This window comes from Elgaria multicarinata, chromosome 7 (assembly GCF_023053635.1).
Source record: "Elgaria multicarinata webbii isolate HBS135686 ecotype San Diego chromosome 7, rElgMul1.1.pri, whole genome shotgun sequence".
Lineage (NCBI taxonomy): Eukaryota > Metazoa > Chordata > Lepidosauria > Squamata > Anguidae > Elgaria > Elgaria multicarinata.
The window spans coordinates 89,053,994-89,075,175 of record NC_086177.1 but is presented as its reverse complement, the minus strand read 5'-3'; the positions used below and the strand labels follow the sequence as shown (position 1 = coordinate 89,075,175).

The following is a 21,182-nucleotide window of genomic DNA, read 5'->3' as shown; positions in this document are numbered from 1 at the left end:
CTTAAATGTTGTTCAAAATATAAGAACGCTTTATATTAATAGATTAAAAGAATTAAATGTTGCAATCCACAAAACACATATTGAGAATGCTTACTGCTTTTGAATCTATCACTAGAAGAAAGGCATAGTATTGCATCTACAAAAGGCACAAATGATGAAGGTATAAATTCTGAGTGTGTGCTGCCAGTTTAGTGGAAAAGTACAAACCACATCCCTCAGTATATCTCCTTCTGAGTCTTGTCTCTCTAGTTCCCAAGGGTTCATGAAAGTGGCCATCAGAGAGCAAACAGAAATTTAGGGAGCAAACAGAAATCTAGAATCCAAAGAAGACCTGTATGCAGCTTGAATCCAGTCTTTAAACGAAGATGATTTGCCACTTAATGAGTTTGAGGTGAAGACTCTAAAAGATTACCTCAAAAGGATAGTAGCAGGAGAATCTTGCCTGAATTTATTTGCATAGATAACAATCCAAAACTACCAAAATGGCACAGACTGGCAGTGTACATCTGAGATTGCAAAATGGTTGTCATAAATGCTCTATTCACTCACATGAAACATAAAAAGATTAAAATATTTTAGACAGAGTTAAAAAAAGATGCAGGAAAAGCATATCTGAAACAACCATCCACAATAAGAGCACAACATGAAGATGCAAATAAGGAAACCACATATATAGTTGGGGAAAGGAATTTGTTTATATTTTCTTTCTCTCTTTTTTTACAGCTGTTATATATGCCAAAGTGGTTTTTTTAAAAAGCCTTCACTTTAGAGTATAGCTTTTGCTGACTGGTTTTAATGCTTTAAGCTTGCCCTCTATCCTCTCTCGTGTTAAAGACCAGCCCTGCTGCTGACTCAACCAGCTAAACTGCACAGGCATATGTCAAATGCCATTTTGTCACTATGAAAGTCATTTCTATAGATACGTTCTCATGTCTCTTTCTGTTGGAGAAATACGTTTCTGATGAATATCCACAAAATTCATCATAAAACATCAATGCTGATTACATTTACACAGAAGAGAAGAAATATGTTCAATTCAGATGTCATGCTTTCTGATCTCCCTTCCCAGTTCCCCCTTTTTTGTATGATCCCCACTTCCATGGTTTTCAATAACCATAATTTGCCATTACAGATTAATCAGAGCTAACTATGATCAGCACTATCCAGGATTCCCTCCAAACCCTGATTTGAAACTATGGTTTGAAAAGGGCTTTTCATTTAGGGCTTTTTAGTTATTACATTTTTATACCGCCCAATAGCGGTAAATGTAGCACATTTATTAGTGCTAATTCCAATTCGGACATAACAGCAAATACAGAAAGACCAAGGGCATCTGTGAGTTAAGGGGGAAAGAGACAGGAGGGTGGAAGTAGTGTACATGAACCAAGAATGTAACCTAGAACATACCCAAAATTCTTCTGCAAGCTGCATGTTGCAGAGGAAGTTCAATTGGTGTGGGAGAAGATGTCTTTCTGGGACACATGTTCACTATTACTGATCTTCTCACTGAGAAACCCCTTATAAACATCCAAGTCATTGATCTAGACAGGAATTGTATGAAAGCTACAGAAAACATAGCTACAGAGAACATATTAACTGATATTTCAGAAAGGGAACTCCTGTTTATTTTCTCTGTTCTAAAAAAGGATTCTTGCACTGTTTTAGCACAAGTCAATAAGGATTGTGTATTGTGAAACTGAGCTCTTAGATGGGGTTGAATATCACCTTTTTAGTCTCTACAAATATAGAGTGGCTGTCGTGCTGCCACAGTTTGATAGACTGCTCTTTTGGAGTCTAATAGACTTTTCTAATATTCTCCATGTAGTTAATTTTACATTCTTGTTGTTGCTAAAGGTAAGCTAATTAACTCCTGTGTTAAGAGTCCAGTGCATCAACAACAAATGCCTACCTACCAGATCCAATACTACTGGATCATCCCTTATTGCCATGTTGTCATATTCAAATAAATAAGATTAACTTTTCTTTAAAAACAAACAAACCACACATTTGTTTGTTTGACGCACTTTAACTTGCTTTTAAGGGCTACAGTCACACAAAGCAAAATACAATTAAGAGGAAAGACAAAAAACAAACATAAAAATTGCCACATCAGTATGCATACAGGATACTGACGAAGTTGCTGGAGAAACACCTCAAATGGTTTTTTTAATTATATTTACTAAAAATTAGAAATAATATACTAGCTAATCTATTATCATAGAGCGCTTGACTCTGCTTGTCAACTTGCATTACATCTAAAGTCTTTACTGAAAATTAGCAAATTATGAAAAGTAACACATCATCGTAGTGCCCATGTTTTCTATGGTAGTGAATTGCAGGAGGGGCTTCAGGGAAGGGGACTGACAATTATATTCGGTGAGGAGCTTCTTCTCTCTCTTTTTTGTTTCTTTTTTTTAAAAAAAAATCTTTTTGGAGCTCTGACCTCCAGTGCTGCCATTATTCCTTTCCATAGTACCCCCAGAACAGACACAAGTATATCCACAGATGCCAGTGACTAGGGAAGGTATTCTTAAAATCAGAAAAAAAAAGAAACTTTGCTCCCTCCCCTCCCCGCAACAATAATTTTAAAAGTCTGAAAAAGATTTCATCCCTCTCCTTTTGCTTCAGGGATCTGACCAAAACAGCCACACAAATTCAAGCAACCACCGCCCTCCCCAAAGCAAAATTGAAAGTGACCAGCCCTTGATTTATTGATGTTTTGAAAGACTCAAATTTAATAGAAAGCATGTAGCAGTTTTGTGTCACTATAGTTTTTATGCAATTAGGAAACACACATAATGCATGCTACATTGCTACTACGTTTTTAAAAAGAATAAAAAAGCAACCCCCTGCTATGTTCACTTAAGCAATACATCCTTGAAAAGTAGCGCCTCAAAAATTAACTTTAATACAATTGTAAATATACAATCCTTCTAGCCAATAATAATAACCATTTTGTCTTTGTTTACTTTTTTTTATAACCACACAAAGAAATATCCAACACAGTAGGTTACTGAACAGACAAAATGTAACCTCAGTCAAACTACTAAAAAGACAAGGTCTTTTAAGGTATCTCCAAAAACAGCAACCAGATGACTAAATCAAAATATGTGATGTATTTGAGAGCCAATGTGGTGTAGAATGTTGGACTAGGACCAGAGAAACCCAGGTTCAAATCTGCAAACAGCTAAGATGCTCACTGGATAATCTTGGACACTTTAGCCTAACCTACTTCACAAGATTGTCAAAGGGTGGAGAGGAGCCATATACATTGCTTAAACAATTTATATGAAAAGTGGGATATAAATGTAGTAAAACCAATAAATTCTACCAGATATGCCAGACCAATCATAAGCCTAACTTGTGACACCAGACTTAATATAGAAATGCAAATCTATGTTGCAGCTGTATTATTTGTAACTGTTATTTTAAGAAGCGATGTTTTAGTGAACACTGTTACATGTCTATACATATATACTGTAATTATTGACACACATACCCAAACAACATGTGTTGAGATCTTTAACCAAAGGTCACAGTGCATCATGACAAAAATTAAGCCACCCAAGTTGGTGAAGTAGTAATGAGACAAGAAGGCAGAGATCAGGTACTATTAGCAGCATTCAGATGGAACCAGCAATTATTTGGTTAAATCTATAGAGGAGAAGAGATGGGGTAGAAAGACATAGTAGCATATAAATAATAAAAAAGGTGGACGATGGGGAACTGATCCTGAATTAGGAAAGAGGAGACTCTTCCTCAGGGGACTGTTGTGAACAGGGAGACTGTCCTTTTCACCGAGGCTTCAGGGTCAGAGAACGAACTACTAATGGGCTAGAGTATTCTAGCCCTTAGAAAAAATATGCAATTTGTTTTCTACAAGTATCCAAGATGGAGGGTCTGATGGTGAACATGGGCACTGGAAAGCCTTGGATTCCCTTGAGTCCTATATGGCATGGAACTATTCAAAACAGGGGAAAAACTTTACTTTCTGAATCATAGTTTGGAACCAGTGATGGAGTGAATGAGAGTGAACAAATTGAAATTAAACCTGGACAGGACGGAGGTGCTATTGCTTAAGAAGTCTACTAGTTGAAGGATATGATGTTATTCCCTTTAAAAGAGGCTGCACTCCCCTTAAAAGAACAGGTGCAGCCATCAGCTGTATCTAGGAATGCTTTTGCCTAGCTTCAGCTGGTGCACTGGCTGTGTACATTCCTGACATCGTCAGATCTGGCCATGGTCTTACACCTACTATATGTCCCCCCCCCCCTAAAACCACACAGAAACTTTAAATAGCGCAGAATACTGCTGCTAGAACTCTGACTATGTCAAAGTGCTGGGATCAAGTAACCTCTTTATTGGATTAGCCTGTACTGGCTGGCTGTTCATTTCTGAGTGCAATTCAAGGTGCTGGTTATCACCTTTAAAGCCCTATGCATTCCTTTGTGAACATGCCTGCCTTTTAAGAACAGCTGCTGCAACCCTCTTGTGTGTACCATTGCCTTCAGAGCCATGGTTGGTGGCAATACATGAGAGGACTTTCTCAATGGCAGCGCTTCAAATGTGAAACTCCATGCTCCAAGTGGTTTAAGTCATCTTCCTCTTTATCTGTGTGCCATCAGCACTCTAACAGCTCTCTTAGTGCCCAATAATAGTCTTCACAATAATGTAAGAAGGAAGCCAGACTATAAAGCACATGGTCTTTAATGTCTATATACTAATGCCCAGAGTATGGGAAACAAACAGAACGAACTTGAACTCTTAATACATGAGATTATAACTGAAACTGATAGGTATAACTGAAACTTGGTGGGATGACTCCCATGACTGGAATATAGTAATTGAAGGGTTTAACTTGTTCAATAAGAACAGAAGAAATAGAAGGGGAGGCAGAGTAGCACTATATGTTAAAAATACTTATCCCTGCGCAGAAACACAGGAGGATGAGCCTGGTAGCCCCATCGAGAGCATCCGGATTAAATTAATGGGGCAAAGAATAAAAGGAACATGATAGTTGGAGTCTACTACTGACCACCCAATAAAGAAGATGAGGATGAAACTTTTGAAAAGCAAATTGCCAATATTTCAATGAAGTGTGATGTAGTAGTAAAGTGGGACTGCAATTACCCCGATATCTGTTGGGAGACAAATTCTGCCAAACGTGGCCCCTCCGAGAAATTCCTAATAACTTTCTCCTACAGAAAGTCGAGGAAGGAACTAGAGGATCGGCTATCCTTGATTTGACCAATAAAGATGACTTAGTGGATAAAGTGTCAGTTATGGGAATTCTGGGAGAAAGTGACCATGTCATAAAAGGCAGGAGCTGTCTATAGTTTAGACAGTTCCTCACGAAAATGGATATGGAGGTATCAACTGAACCTGTCTGAAAAAAGCAACTTTTGACACACATCCCAAATCTTTCTGCACATCTAGTTGGCTGAGGCTCTGCTATATTGGCTGATGATTTCCACAGTGCAATGTGTAAGACCTCTGAATATAATTCCATAGATGATGGGAACTGTATGGCTTGTACAGCAACATTTGTTGAGCATTTTAGCAGAAAGAAATAACTATGCACATTTACTCATGAACAGTCCCAATGACTTACCTATGCCATCTGGACTGCAAGAGAGATTGTCTCTCCTGGGTGATTTCAAACTTTCACCTACAAAATGGAACTGGTAGCAAGAAATGAAAAACTGGCTAAATAATAATTTCCCATGCTACACAGACTGTGAAATATATGGCGTTTTCATTCTCTCTGATTGACCAGCACTGTGCTACACAATTGCGCTCTTAACTCATATTTAAAGCCAGCTTTTATTTTATTTATTTATTTATTTAAAACATTTGTATCCCGCCCTATATCATTAAGATCTCAGAGCAGTGTACAGATAAAAGCATACAGTATAAAACAATAAATATACACAGCTAAAAACAAAATAGCTTTTCCATCCCAAAAACATCATCTTTAGTTTCAAATGACATTTATATTAAATCTGCATAACATATTTTGAAATCAGCAATGCTTCTTGCTATAGCTTATAAATAACTAATAAAGCACTTAGAGTACAATGAAACCTGAATAATGCCTTCCTTGATCAGTAATTAGAAAAAGTACTTTGTTCCTCAGTAGAGCTGAACTGAATACTTTTATGGATTTTAATTTTGCATATCTTTGCTTTTCATTGAAAACTTTATTCAACCATTCAAGCATACAAAATACATGTTAAATTAAGATCATCAAACAGACTGCTTAAGGTTTTTTTATATATATATTTCATAGTGAAGATTGTCAGGTGATTTTCTTTTCTTTATGAAAATACATCTAATATTAAAAGGTAACATTCAAATGAACATTGTCATGCCTCTACAACCTCTACTTCTATGTACAAAAATGCTTTTATTTTCCAAAGGAAAATGTATACTATATCAAAGAGAACATACAATAAACTAATGATGGTACAGTATTATTTTATTTATAAAATTGATTTCCTAACACTCAAACAAAGCAAGCAATTTCGGATCATCGGCTATATACCATGGAAGCCCAGAGGGCCAGACTGAGACCTGGGCCTGAGATTCTGCACCCCTGCATTACAGCATCTCACATAGTAAGTAGCGAGCAATTGCATTTCTTTTACAGCATCCATGTGCCTAGCCCTTAAGGCAAAGGTGGAAACCATTTTTCTGTCCAGGGCCACATTCCCTCAGGTTAGTACGTCAGAAGTCACATGACAGCAGTGGACAAGGCCAAAGCCAATAGTGGGCAGGGGCATGGCTAGTCCTTTCTTCTTTCCTCTTCTTCCTCCCAACATAGTGGGCTGCTAGGAAAGGATTACTATTACAGATTACTATTGCCAGAAGTCTGAACTGATCATTTGTAGAGGGCATTTGAAATTAGGTCAAGAGTGACAGGTTGCCCACCCCTGCCCTAAGGGAACCCTTATCTTGGTTCTCACTGGTGAGGCCTGAGTCAGGGGTGTGAGAAAATAAATTACACATATACACACTTTGCATATTGCTGCAACATTGCTAATGGCGAAATAACTGCCTGGCATAAAGTTCAGAGTAATCTTGAATGCTGCATTAATTTAGCATGAAAGACAAAAAGAAAAAGCTGTTTGCCAAGCTAACTACGTGATCTTAACCACTAGGGAAAATCTCAAACTATTTTTGCTTCCTCATATCTCACATTATAAAACTATTCAAAGACAACAACAAAAACACAAGAGGGCATCAGACCAAAGTTTGGATACAACTGATCTCTCATCAGCTTTCTTCTCATAAGGGAAATTGGCTAGATGTCCCTTCTAATTTTCAATTCAACAGCTTTTGTCAATAGCTGGTTTTGAGTTAATAACACAGTGGCTCTAAAAAGGACAACCGGCACTGTTTGAGTTCTGCTCTTTTTCTCTATTGTAAGGCTAAGAGGGTCTTCTGCTTACTCATTTACTCAGTACATCAGAGTCCTTTTCCATCTATACTTATTTTCATGTGTATGAAGAAAAAAACCCTTGGACAGCTAGTGAACTTTTAATCAATCATTTAACACAACGATCTGTTTCATTTAATCACTTGAAGTTTTGAAAAAGCTATCACTCTTGACTTTGCCTGTATGTTTGATTGAAATAGAAACCCAGAAACAAAAAGCTCCATCACACCAGGGGTTAACATGCTCCCTACCTTCACTTCTCCGACTATGTTTTCGTTCCTCAGTTACTTCCTCTTTCCAAAGAGCACGAGGCCCATTGAGTCCACTGTCCTAATGGCGCTGCTTCTCCTGCACACAGCAGGAGAGAGCAACAATTCCGAGTTTAAAAAAACATCGGACTTAATGAGAATTTTTTTTGTCGCTCAAGGAAGGCCAGAAGGGGCGAAAGGCACGCAGGAGGCAGGCAACATCATGTGAGGGACCTGAGCAAACTCCTTGAGTGCCCATAACGAGCATGCAATAAAACGCTCGTCGGAGGGAGCTTAAACTGGCTGGATGAAACATAACTAAAGTTTATGTGATGAGTACTATCATATAAGCATTTCTAGTAACCTGGCTAGAAGACTGTAAACCCAGTTTATGGACATATAATCACAAAAAACAAAAGACCACCTAGTCCTTGCTGCAGGGTAAGGCTAACCAGGTGCCAGCAAAATTAACTAATTGTTTTGAATACCATTGTCCTATACAAATTAGAATGCAAGTGTTACAGTTTAACCTTAAAAGTGCAGGAGCTTTAGCAGATGTATGGACATTACTACTATGATGACAACGGCAACAACAACAACAACATTGTTGTTGTTGTTGTTGTTGTTTCAAATTGCTTATCACTTAATTTATGCCAGACCGGGCAAAGTAAGATTTCCTTCAACAGATACACTGTTACAGAAATTATGCAAGTGTATCACAGCTACCTTATAAAACAACGGTTGGATTAAAACATTATTAGTCTAAAGAGAATGTTTAAGCATCTCTCTTTCTGAATCACCTGTAGAAAAACCCAGGATGATCTAAGACAAAAGTGGACAGGCCTTTAATTGGCACCTAAACTTTACAAACAGATCTTGATTATCCATAAAATACTAGTCCTTTCAGAACTACATTGAAAGCTCCTGGACCAGCAAACTCCACCATACACATGCAAATAATGAAATCCTGAAATACAAAAACCATGCAAAAAAATTGTGTAAGGAAAATATTTTACATAACACCCCCTACATGTATGCATTCGTGTTTAACTTTGACGCTAATATTCATTGCTAGATACGGGGATTGGAAAGAAGTTACATGGCAACTAGTACTCAAAATTGTAACTAACAGTACACACTTGTGATGGGAGACCAGTTGGAAGCAAGAAAAGGAAACTGGAGAATCTTATAGCAGAAAATTGAAGAAAAGGTTTAAGGGATGTAGTTAAGCTTCTGGAGAAGGTCCTGGTAAATTTCCAGAGACTAGTACAGAGAAAAAGTAAAGAGTTGGTGTGTCTTTCCCATAATGCAGTAGGAAGACACAGGAGAATAACATAAGGATAGGGAGAGAAAGAAATACAATTTCCAGTTATAATGGAGAGAGGACAGAAGGTGAGATTGGGGGAGGGATTTTGTGCCATTGCACAATTAGCTCTGTCTGCTTGGCAAGCATGCCATGTTTCGTATTTTGGCCAATGTGAGATGATAAAGTTGGAGCCAAAAATATTTGAAAGAGCAGTTTAAAAGAATCATAACAGAACTTTAATGGAACCATAACCAAAGCTGGTTATCAGTGTTTCTTAGCAAGGGGATAATTGGTCTTCGTATGCGTCTAACCATTTCTCTTGCACCCTGTCCTTTCTATATTCAATTCTATTAGCTGCAAACCTGGTCCTTCAACAGGAGTGCAACCCCATCTAACTGTTCTCATACCTCCATCCAGATAAGCAGGTTTCCGTACACAATATTTCTATCTTATATGGATTAAGCTTTGGCCTGTTTGCTCTCATGGTGAACCTGTCGATTTCTGTTGCTCCCATTTCTAATTTTTCCAATCTTAAGTTTGGTTCCTCTTGAATTTTGATATATATTTTTAAAAAATTCCATGGCTCTTCTTATGTTTTTAATGTTCCTTCATTTTTCCAGTGCAGGGAAGGAGAATCAGAAACAAAGCCAGCTGTGCACTCAATGATGCTTACTAGAGCTCCTACAAGGACCAGCTGAGCACGCTTTGCTCATCCTTCACCTTTCCCACTAGCAAAGCAAACACCAACTAAAATTTATTTGTTTATTTATTTATTTATGGCATTTATATGCCTCTGAATATAGTAAAATCTTTCAGTGGTTCCCAGTATTAAAATACAATATAAAACCACCACATTAAACACAGCATTAAGAACACGTCCAACAACAGTAAAAACATCAAGAAGAGAAATGGAGTGGAATAATTAATTTACGTACAGCCCAGGGAAAGCCTGTGAACAAATGCGTTTTCAGGAGGCATTTAAAAGATGTGACATTTCCTGCCTCCTGAACTACATGAGGGAGGGTTTTCCGGATGGTGGGTGCTGCTACAAAGAAGGCCAGCACTTCAGCCATTGGCCAGTTACACAATGACATAAAAGGGGGGGGGGGCTGCCCACTGACTTCATCTGGCCCAATGTGGGATCCAGTGTGGCAAACCAGCCCCTGGATCAGATTTGGTTCTCCATTCTGATCTAAGCAATATGATATAATTGGTAACCAAGTGGTTTCTATGCCTAGAACACGCTCAAACCTTTCACCAAGAAAGACAGAGTGAAAGAAGGAAAGATAGCCCCATATAAAATGGGTCCCATTTGAGACTTTCACCCTCATGCATGGGTATCTTATGGATTAATGGTTTTAAGAGGGAAGAATATGTTTTATATATTTTTCCAATATGTCCATGCCTTCCCACTTCTTTCAAGCACAGACAAGAATTCCTCTTACTCTTCAATAATTGCAGCATAAAATTATCACATGACACTGCACACATCAGGTTCTTCTAAACTCTGCTCCTTCTTTTAATACAACAGTCTTCCTTCTCCCAGTATCATTTCCCAAACAGATTCCAATTTCACTGAGGAATAACTCAATGCTGGATTTTATAAATCTGTTTATTGAGAATACACTGTTAGAACAAAGAAAATTTTCTCTTTCAGGAAGCTTATTGTATTAAAACAGTATTTCATAAATGTCTGTCAGCTGATACGTCTTTTTCAAATAAAATTAGATGCAAACTTTACTTTTACAGTCCCCTTAAAAGTTTACTTTTAGAATGTGTTACAATTAGAGTGGCAGGATCACAGACTTGCAGGATCTCCTTTGTTTATATTAGAACCCCAAGGTCCATCTACTTGAGCAAGGTGCAAAATATTGAGTCACGGGTGCAGATATACACAGAGAATTAAGGAAGAAGTTTGACTCAGAACACATGTTCAACCTGTGAATTTGTTTTCAGTATCAGAACTGAGCTCAAAGTACTATCACTTTTACTTTTCCCAAACTTCTCTGTTTCAGCAACCAGGCCCCTGTCTTGACAGAGGTGCTTTGGTGCTGCGAGGCGCCTGGCTCCTGCACTTGAATTATTTCCCGGCATCTGCACGGGAAGGAATAGAAGAGCGAACTTTCTCCGCTCTATACAAATAAAAAAAATTAAAACAGGGGTGGGAGAGGAATGGGCCATTCCTCCCCCCTTTTTAAATTATCTGTATCTGCGCAGTTGCACAGATACAGATGATAAAACTTTTTTAAAAGGGGGGGAAGGAACAAGGCAGCTAGAGGAGGACACAAGGAGAGGGACACCTGGCAAACCACCTCTCCTCCCTCTGATCGCCCTCTGGCTGCCCGTTCCTCCCCCCTCCATTTTACAGATAAAAAAAATTAAAAAGGGGAGGAACAGCCCCATTCCTCTCTTCCCCATTTTATTTTTTTTATTTTTTGCAGAGGCGCTGAGCCACCCCCTTCCCTGTCCAGCCCATGGCGACCAATCAGGGGGCACCACTGGCTGTGACAAGCCTCCACTGCCAAAAAAGCCGGATTAAGTGCCCGACTTTTTTTCAGTGGAATTTCGAGGGTTTGCCCCTGGATAGCTTCGCAATGATAGCTGTGTCATGTAGATGACATGCCACTACTGCAAAGCCACCCTGGGGCAAATCCTTTGTGTAGACATGCCCCTGGTTAACACCATAAAGCTATGCCCACAGTGGGACTTAATCTGAGTAAATATGCATGAGAGGACGGGAGCCTATCATAGCACAATTCTATGCATATTTACTCAGACATAAATAGCACTGAATTCAGTGGGGTTAATTCCCACAAGTGGACATAGGATTGTAGTCCTGTTTGTTGCTCTCTTTTTTTTAACCAAAATTGTAAGAAACCTTTGACGGTCTATAGCAAATCACCCAGATATCTACCAGTAGATCCCAACTTACCTTCCAACCGCTCCTGTATTAGAGTAAGAATTGTTTGCATTTCTGCACAATTCACTGCTCTGGGTGTGTCTGGGTGGGCAAGTGCAGAACAATGAGTCACACAGAGACACAACAGGCTAGTTCATTGGAGGAGAGATAAATCTGGTGTTTCTCTGTACTACATGATGCAGCCATACCAATGCAAGGGCAGGACAGATTTATACATCCCCACTGGAGGATGATTGGAAGGAGTCAAGGCCAGAGAAATGAATTAGGGGGTAATGCAGCAAGCAATTTATTCTGTAGATGGGCTCATGGGAGCCTTAATTATTTAATTAATTTAATTGCTTATGCCACACTTGTATGTCCCAGGTTTGTAATTAATATAGTAATGTAAACGAGCATTTCACCCACCCATGGTGCAATCCCATAATTGTATGCTGCAACTACATACAGAAGACATCTTAGTAGCAAGACAAAGAACATTTAAAATTCTTCAGATTTATTATGTACTTCAGACTAAAAAATGCAAGAGAAGAACGAAGAAGGAATTGAGTTGAAGGAGAGACGCTATGGTCATTTTCCAGAGGTTCTATACAAAGGGAAAGGCGAATAAAGAGTTTCTGTAGCTCTGATTACACAATTCTCATTATAAACTTGGTGGGAAACATCTGACATGAGACAGGGGAAAGAGAGGGAAAATGGAATGATTGATATTGTACAAAGGAGAAGTTGCAGAGGAAAATAGTAAAAAGAAGGTGGAGTGATGGCAACACAGGTAGGATCTGGTCTTAATGCCCAATTACCCCTATTTATTTTTCAAAGACAACTAAACAGAAGAGCATGAAGCCTCCTCCTCCCAGTCTGGCCAACCACATGAGTTAACACACTTATTACACACTGAATTGTAAGGTTTTCTTCTAAGTAAACATGCACTTCATGCTTTAGCGCAAGCATTTGAATCAAGTCCCTAATTCTGATTCTAGCAAGATAGCAAAACAACAAAGAGATTTATTGCACTTTAATGACTAAAATAAATCGTGGCATAGCTTTCTAAAATCCACTTTTTCAGATGCATCCACAACAGTAAGCAGGGACCCTGCATCAGAACAACAGTGTCCGTTTGCCTTTGGATTGCGCTGGCCACAGCACTGATCATGACAATCCCTTACTTTATCTTCTACAGTGGATAGAGAGAGGTTTTTCTCTATCTCTCGTAATATTACAATCTAAGTCATCCAATGAAGCTAAATGCTGGGAAATTCAAGACAGGATAAAGGAAGTACTTCTTCACACAGCACATAATTAAACTATGGAATTGCTACCAAAAGATGTCGCAATGGCCACCAAAACATGGATGGTTTAAAAGGAGGATAAGTCTATTAATGGCTACTAGTTATAACTATATATTACCACAATATCAGAGGCAGTAAGACGCTATATACCAGTTACTGTGGGACATTAGTGGAGGGTGCTATTGAGCTTGCGGGCTTTCTGTAGGCACTTGGCTGGACACTGTGGGAACAGAATGCTTAATCCAGCCCGACTCTTCTGATATCCTTAATTTCCCCTGCAAATGCCCCACCCTGCATTAGCAGGTTTAGGAACATTGCCTTGTAATGTATCATTCTACCTTCACTTCTGTTCTAAAAAAGAAACAACAAGGTTTACCCCCTCTTCAATCCCTCCAAGTCTCAAGCCTTTTTAGACTGATTGAACGAGCACCAGATTATTTAACTACTATGTGCAAAAAGATCTCTCTATTTTGTAATGACCTTCAGAAGTGAATATGTCGTAAGCTGTATAATAACATGCTCTTTAAGATCATAATCATTAACAGAGATGATCAGGCTTTGCCTATGATGAAACCAAAGCTTGAACATCTTCCCAAAGCAAGTGCAAAAATTGGTATCTGGGCAACCATCTCTATTGCCCATGGCATCTTGAACATTTTTCTAATTTTTGATATACCAGTGTCAATTATATTAATTCAATTTATTGAAAGATTATCTATATTATCATAATACTTCCTGGTTAGCTGCTATTTAACTTCATCTCTCTCTCTCTCCCTCTCTCTCTCTCTCTCTCTCTCTCTCTCTCTCTCCCTCCCTCCCTCTCACCTTGCCTGAAATTCTGAGACCCATCATATTCCTGCCTCAGTTTCACTACTTGGCTCTGACCCAGTACAGCTACTAACTCTGTCTCTGGATTATCTCTGACTTCCCACTTCTGACCCTGCTTGACTCCTGGCTTGGGACTACTATTGCATATTCCAGTAACCCCTGACTCCCTGGCTCTGAGCCCTACTTCTTTGCCAGGTGATAGCTGGAGTTCAATTACCACTGCTCCTAAAGGAGGCTCTCTGTGGCCCTGACAGCTTGTCTCACTGCATTCCATCAAGCAAGGCATTGACAGAGGCAGAAAACAAAAGTTGGCTGGTAAGTCAACAAAGAAATTCACACAAACATGGCTCAGTGCTGATGTAAAACCAAAAGAGCAGGATACAAAATAAAGCTGCAGGGAATTTCAATTGGCAGTTGTTGAAACTAGCCTGGATTCCTAAGATTCACGGCTACTGTTTGCACTGACCTAAACAGCTTTTGCAATACTTGGACTTTTTGTCATGACAAGGATTTAGACTGTACTTCCTTTTGCATTTCCATTATGTCCTTTTGTCACGGTACAGCAAAGAGAAATGGCAGTGGGAGCTCCACCTCTTCATACTACTGCTACTACCTGACTGTTGTCTTGTCTTTATCTGTTGTGATAAAATAGGAGTTTACCCGGGATATAGTTCCGCTTATAACTGAAAATAAGGTGGTAATTCACAGGAGTTGAGGACATAACAGATCAACACTTAAGTTTTTTAGGTATGTGAAAATCAGTTCCTCTTCCATTGACACATTTGCTTCAAAGTAACAGATTTCCAGAGAATCCTACTTCTGTGCTTGGGATTTCGAATGAAATTGGATACTCCCTCTTCGAAGCATTTATACCCATCAGCCCTGATCATTTGCTCAGCAATGTGCACACTGTGTATGCAACATCAGGTATGGAGGGTTTGCACTGGTGCTGCAGCACCCCTTTGCAGCCCTGATAGTTCCCAGGAACTTCAGTTATTAGCACTGTGTATTTCTAAGTGAAAATAAGATGAAAAATAAAAAATACTATTATGTGAAATAACATGAGCACAGCCTCCTAAAATGGAGGCCATCTTAATAGTGTCCCAGAAGCATGCTGAGATGCAATGAAAAACCACTGCAAAATTTCAAGCAATAGACATTTATTTTTGAAGAGACTACTTTAAGAAAAAAACCAAATAATTCATCCATCATTGCAGCTCTTTCACTAAATGAAAAGAGTAGTAATACAATCTCAAGAACAGCAGTAACACAAAGAAATAAAAATGAGTAAAATAAAATTATTTCAGCCACACTATTTTCAATAGGATCAGACCTATAGCAAAAAAAAGTAAAGTAAAGGGGGAACAGTTCAGATATAGCTAGGTACTGAATTTTGAGGCAGTAGACTATTCTAACACTTTTCGTAACCACTCTTGTTGATTCATGATGTAATTACATTGTAAACAGATTATTAAAACATTTTTAGTGAGTGCCAGGGTAATACAAAAAGCATTCAGGTTGGTTTGATGGTACATGAATAGACTGATTAAGAAAAATAGTTGCATCTACAAAGCAAAAAAATTGCTACAGAAATTTCTTCAGTATCACAATATTCATTAACAAGTTAATGTTAAAATATCTATGTCAATATTCCGAGATATGACGTAAGATTTTTATGAGTCAAAATAATAATAAATTGTTTTAGGGACAAATGGGGCAGGGCCAAAATACTAATTATCTTAAAGATGAGCATTAAAGTTCATAGTATAACCACTGTGATAGTTATTTTTTAAATAAAAATATTTCTTGCTTTTGTAATAGGACTTGGTAAACAGCAAAACAGCAAAACAGAGATCTCTGTTAAGTCTCTGCCATGCACAGTGCCTATGATAAGAATAACTGTTTCACTATCCTGAGAAACCATTAGTTGTCTCATGCCCCTCTGTGGCCAAGATGCACAAAAATTCGCCTTCTCACTCTTAACAGCAGCAATTTAAAAATAGATGGGAGAGAAAGCTGTTCTAGACAATAAAGGCACTCACTATGTTTTCACCCTCAAAGAATAACAAATGAGGTCAAATGCAAATTCCACAAGTGGAGTTATATTGTTCTGTGCAGCAATTTTCATCAGAAAAGATGCTCATTCTTACGCAATGATGTGTTCATCTGAATGTGCCCAAAGCACTTCTGAACTCCATTGCAGCTAGAGAACATTGCTACAAATAGAGCTTCTGACAACCCAATATAAGTACATTCAGCTTTGAGGGAAGAATAGCAATCACAAAGCTAAAATAAAGGGTTTTCATAAAATCTAAGAACCATTTGGGTAACTTAATTTTAAAATGCTACAGACTAAATAGGCCAAACCCCACAAAACAAAACACCTAAGGAAATCTTTCCTTAAACTAGACTGAGGGAAATGCAGATATTTGATTAGAAACACATTAATTAAAAAGATCTTAAATTCATTTTCAGAGTAGGATATATCCTTCATCAGCTTTTATTTCAATTGCCACACAACAGATACAAAAATGAGTTCATTCTATGCACCAGCAAAATCAACAATAGGATTCTTCTAACAATGGGATTTTTAAATAAAATATAAAGACTGAGATTATATATTCAACCCAATGTACATTAGTATGATCTACTATGTGCAATAGCCCTGGGCTTCTGTGTAAAATTGTGCTGCTTCAGCAAGATGGAGTTAGGAACGGTAGGAAAATGACACATGTTTGGGACCGCACGGCATGCCACAATATCACATGTATATAGGCCAGAATAGTAGCATTGCAGTGTAGTTATTATAAGCAACAGGATTAGCATATAAATATGAGGCCCCAGTTAAACGTATAGCTAATAAAGGAAGAGTCATCCAGCAAGCTTCCTAAATGTAAGTGGGGTTGGGGGTTGGGAAGGCCAATTTGAAAAATGCTGTTGTTAGCATGCTATGAATGTGAGAAGCTAACACATACTCGGGATTCCTAAAACCAGAAGTGTGTGGTACTGGCACACTCGAAGAATATATATGATTATGTTACCCTAATAGCATGATACAAAAAACATACTGCACAATATTTGCATTAACATTTTATTTTCAGTGCTTAGCAGTCAGCAGCTCAGTCTCTATAGTGTAACATTTTACCTACAAGTAATATCACAATTGCTAAGGAACCTTTCCTGCTTAAACAATTAAAAACACTAATTTTACTACTGTTCTACAACATGACAATAGATTATGATTTGTTTAAAAGGCTGCCATAGCTGGTTGGCCACTATGTGGACAAAATGCTGCACGAGATGGACCTTTGGTCTGAACCAGCATGTTCTTGATATACCTCTCTCGCCTCTGATGGTGTGATACAATTTCTCAGCAACTGATGGATGGATGTAATATAGTAATGTATGTACGTGTTTGGGATTGTCTGTTTGTTATTAATGTTTTTATTGGTTCTGGTCAATGACCGTAATAAATTTATTCGATTCAATATACCTCTCTCTTCAACAGCCTAAAACTTCTTTGAAAATATTAACTACTCAGTCATTTGTTTTGAAGAAATTAATGAAGAACAGCCCAATTCTATGCATATTTACTTGAGAGTAAGTCCCTGTATATTCATTGGTTCTTACTCCCAGGTAGTTGTGCATGGGATTGCAGCTTCAATATTCTAAAAGAAAGGGTAAATAATCAGAAGTGAAAAATGGATTGTGATAATATCAAGAGAAGAATAACAAATAAGATGCATACAAGTTGTTCATAATTATGACACTAAGGTAAAACAATCTCAAATGAGCAATAAATCAAATCTTTTTAGTGTATTATTGATAATAAGCAAACTGAAATCATACATGCTTCTCTGACAACACAATCCTATACATGTCTACTCAGAAGTAAGTTCCATTGGTTTCAATTAAGCTTACACCCAGATAAATAAGTATAGGATTGCAGCTGGACAAATATAGGCCTTTAAAAGTTTGCAACTAATATGACTGTATACATTTAATTACAAGAACAAGTTTAGCCTGTTTTTAATGCCACTTATGCACTGTTAAAGACAGAACAAGGACATCTCAAAAGCATATTTGCATGGAGAAATAGCTCAGGATTTCTTGAAGAAATAAACAATCCTCAGCCCGAAATTATAAAACGAAGTGTGAGGCTCCTGCTCCTCTCTCATTTACCATTCCCATGGAATATGCATACTGCTACATGTAAATCATATTAAATGCAATGCAACGTTTAAAGAAACAAAAAGCATGCAAAGAAAAGGGATTTTGCTTTCACGAAAAGCAAGTATGCAGTCTGCTGAATGGGAACTGCAACAGCAGACAGGAACAGAACAGAATATGTGTGTGCGTTGCTGAGAACAGTAAACTACCTTGCAGGCCTTGGGTTATGCACTTGGAGGTATGCAGTGTTTTGCATGGATAATTTACAATTCAACCATTTCATTCATTTTGTCAAACTTTGCAAGGATGAAAAAAATCTATGTCTAAGGCAAAAATATTCTTTTAACTTCAAGTTGGAATGCTCAAAGCCGAGTTATGTTGATACAGAATTTATTAACATAGTTACATCATTTTGAAATGCTCATCGGCTTAATTATCACCAATAATAATCAAGTAATTTAAATAGTAATGCAAAACTTGTTTTAAAAATCCTAAAATGATAGCTGGTCAACTGAAATCAAACAAACTAAAAGCAATAATCAGTAAAAACCTAATAGCCTTATGATTAAATATATGTGTTGTACTTTATGGATTATTCCTTCATATTTTCTTTAGTAAAAAAGATGGAAGATTGTATTTTTTTGTTCAGAGTATTACTTGCTCTCATTTCTAGAACATTTCTGATAATGCATAGCCATTATAAAAACCTTTGCTTGCTTTCTCCCTTTTCCATCTTTACAACTAAATATATAGATTTCAACTAAATATTTTTGCTGCTCTCCTTAAATACTTAATCATTCTTAAAAGTTCTAAACATTAGTTATACTGGGCATTCCTACTAATTAAATGCCACAAAACATGCCGACTGATATGCAATGCAGGATAGCTTCAAACACATGTAAGAACCTAAGTACAATTAACAACCACTCGCTGTAATTAACAACACCCTCTCTCCCATCACCTTACTAAAAAACAATGGCAACCCATAATGAAATGGTGTTCAGAACTGGCTGACCTGCTGCAAAGCACCAGCTAATCATTCATACTGTGTCTTCTACTTAATAAGCTTATTGAAAAGTGCTAAGCACAGAAAGATCCCCCCTACTCACCCCCCCAAGGATATGTCTTCTGAATATTTTGCAAATCCAGGACTGCTAATTTACACCCTACAGCAAATTATTTATGGTTAAGCAGTCACAACCTTGTGCACTGCCATATTCAAAGAGCAATTATTTTGCTTCACAAATATTCTATGAATATTTCATAAGTGTATGGAATCCATACTTACTGCTACCTATCTGATCATGCTAGCTAAAGTATTTCAAAGGTACCCATATTGCATGTTTTTATTGCAGTAATGCAGTCATTTAATACCTGCAGAACGAGTTTAATTTAAATACGTTACAGAAAGCAACAGATGACCAATGGATGCCTCATTACTACTATAAACATATTAATATTTCAAGGTCTGTTTATATGTGACTACTCATTGAAAAGCAAGCACATGCACTTACTGCTGTCATGAAGGTTCCGATGCTGAAGGGGAAAATGCTACTTTCCTACTTACCTAGCATTATCCAATGTTTGTGCAAAAAGATCATTTTGTAAAATATTTGGAGGAGATGAGAAAACCCCATGAAAATGCGATAACACAGAATTGCAGACTTGGCGCAATGTCTCAAATTGCATTTTTCTCTCTTCCTTTCTATTCCTCCTTACCACCTGTGCAAAAAGTCATCTGTTTTGCAGTCACCATCAAATGCAGATATGCCAATCAAGTTCCATATTTCTCCTGATCTCGATAAAAACTGTGACTAAATGAGCACGGGTTGACAGCTAATTGTACAGTCATTATTCTTCTAATCCAGTCGTGGAAGATTTAGCACACGCACTGCTTTCTCTTCACTGTAGCAAGAATTCCAAACAGCAGCGATCTTTTTGGGCATTCCCAGCTGAAGTGTGAAGCTGAGCTGCTTTCATGTACTCTACTCATATTTCTCTAAGCTTCTTTAAAATACACAGTGTATAGATGCTGTCGTCAGGAGTTTCAGCACATCTGGCTGCCAGCTATAAAATCTCAGAAGTAATAAAAACGAGGACAAGGCATCCTCACACAGTTACTACTGCCTGAGAGGAGGAGGGAGCAGAGGGAGGAGGAAGGAGGGGGATTTCTGCAGCTTCTGCTCCTCCTTTTCTCCCCAGTAAAAATGACTAACACCAATGACAGTGTACATAGGTCTCTTTTTTCCTCCTTTTAGAACTTGAAGGCAGCAAGCAGCACAGGGTAGAAAGACCCCTCTAAAAATAGCAACCATATTCTTCAAATGATAACATGCAGCAAGGAGAATATAACAATAGGCCCTTTGTCTCCACTTTTTGAAAAGCTATATTATATCTTGCATAAGATAAAAGGTAATTCTGTATTTGCCAGTTTAATTTATTTTCATGTACTGCTAAAAAGAACGGCCTACAGCCTACACTTCATTATTGTTGTATTACTTATTACACACGTTGTGCTCACAGCACTGAGACAATGATTTATCACCGAATTTGCAAAATCTTCCAAAACAATTTGCCACTTAAACATACAGTGTGCTCCAAAAGCAGAAACCTGCTGCACCCTTTGGAAGCTTACTGCATTCTATTCACTAATGTTAGCAGCAATCAAACCAGTCAAGTACCCTGTTCTGTACCTATCAATCCTTTCAGCAAAACACAGGATTGTAGATCTTTCACTCCAATTCATGTACAGTGCAGCAAGACAGTGACTTCTCTGCACGACTGTTCATCTAATGGAACACAGTTAAAGGTTTTATAGTGTAGTGTGCATAGCAGATAAAACCTCAAATACAACCATCTGTGAATACAAATGATCAGCCCACTGTTATTCACTATTCTGTTAGGCCAAATTGCAGCTTAAGAGTACAATATATTGCTATCACCATCAAAGGGGGAAATACCAATTAATAAGATTTGTCTTAGAATA

General features: G+C 37.9%; 1 protein-coding gene across 4 annotated transcripts in view; it reads right to left on the bottom strand.

Moving 5' to 3' along the window:
* RIMS2 (regulating synaptic membrane exocytosis 2) overlaps positions 1-21,182 on the bottom strand; it is a 422,508-nt gene that overhangs the window by 254,786 nt on the left and 146,540 nt on the right. The window contains exon 1 of one of the 4 annotated variants that reach the window (XM_063131029.1): positions 19,764-20,328. The exons of the other annotated variants lie outside the window; for them this stretch is intronic. Coding sequence (XP_062987099.1) covers positions 19,764-19,885 — 122 coding nt within the window. The 5' untranslated portion in view covers positions 19,886-20,328. Of the gene's footprint in view, positions 1-19,763; positions 20,329-21,182 lie in introns of those variants that run through there. 4 annotated transcript variants of the gene reach the window in all.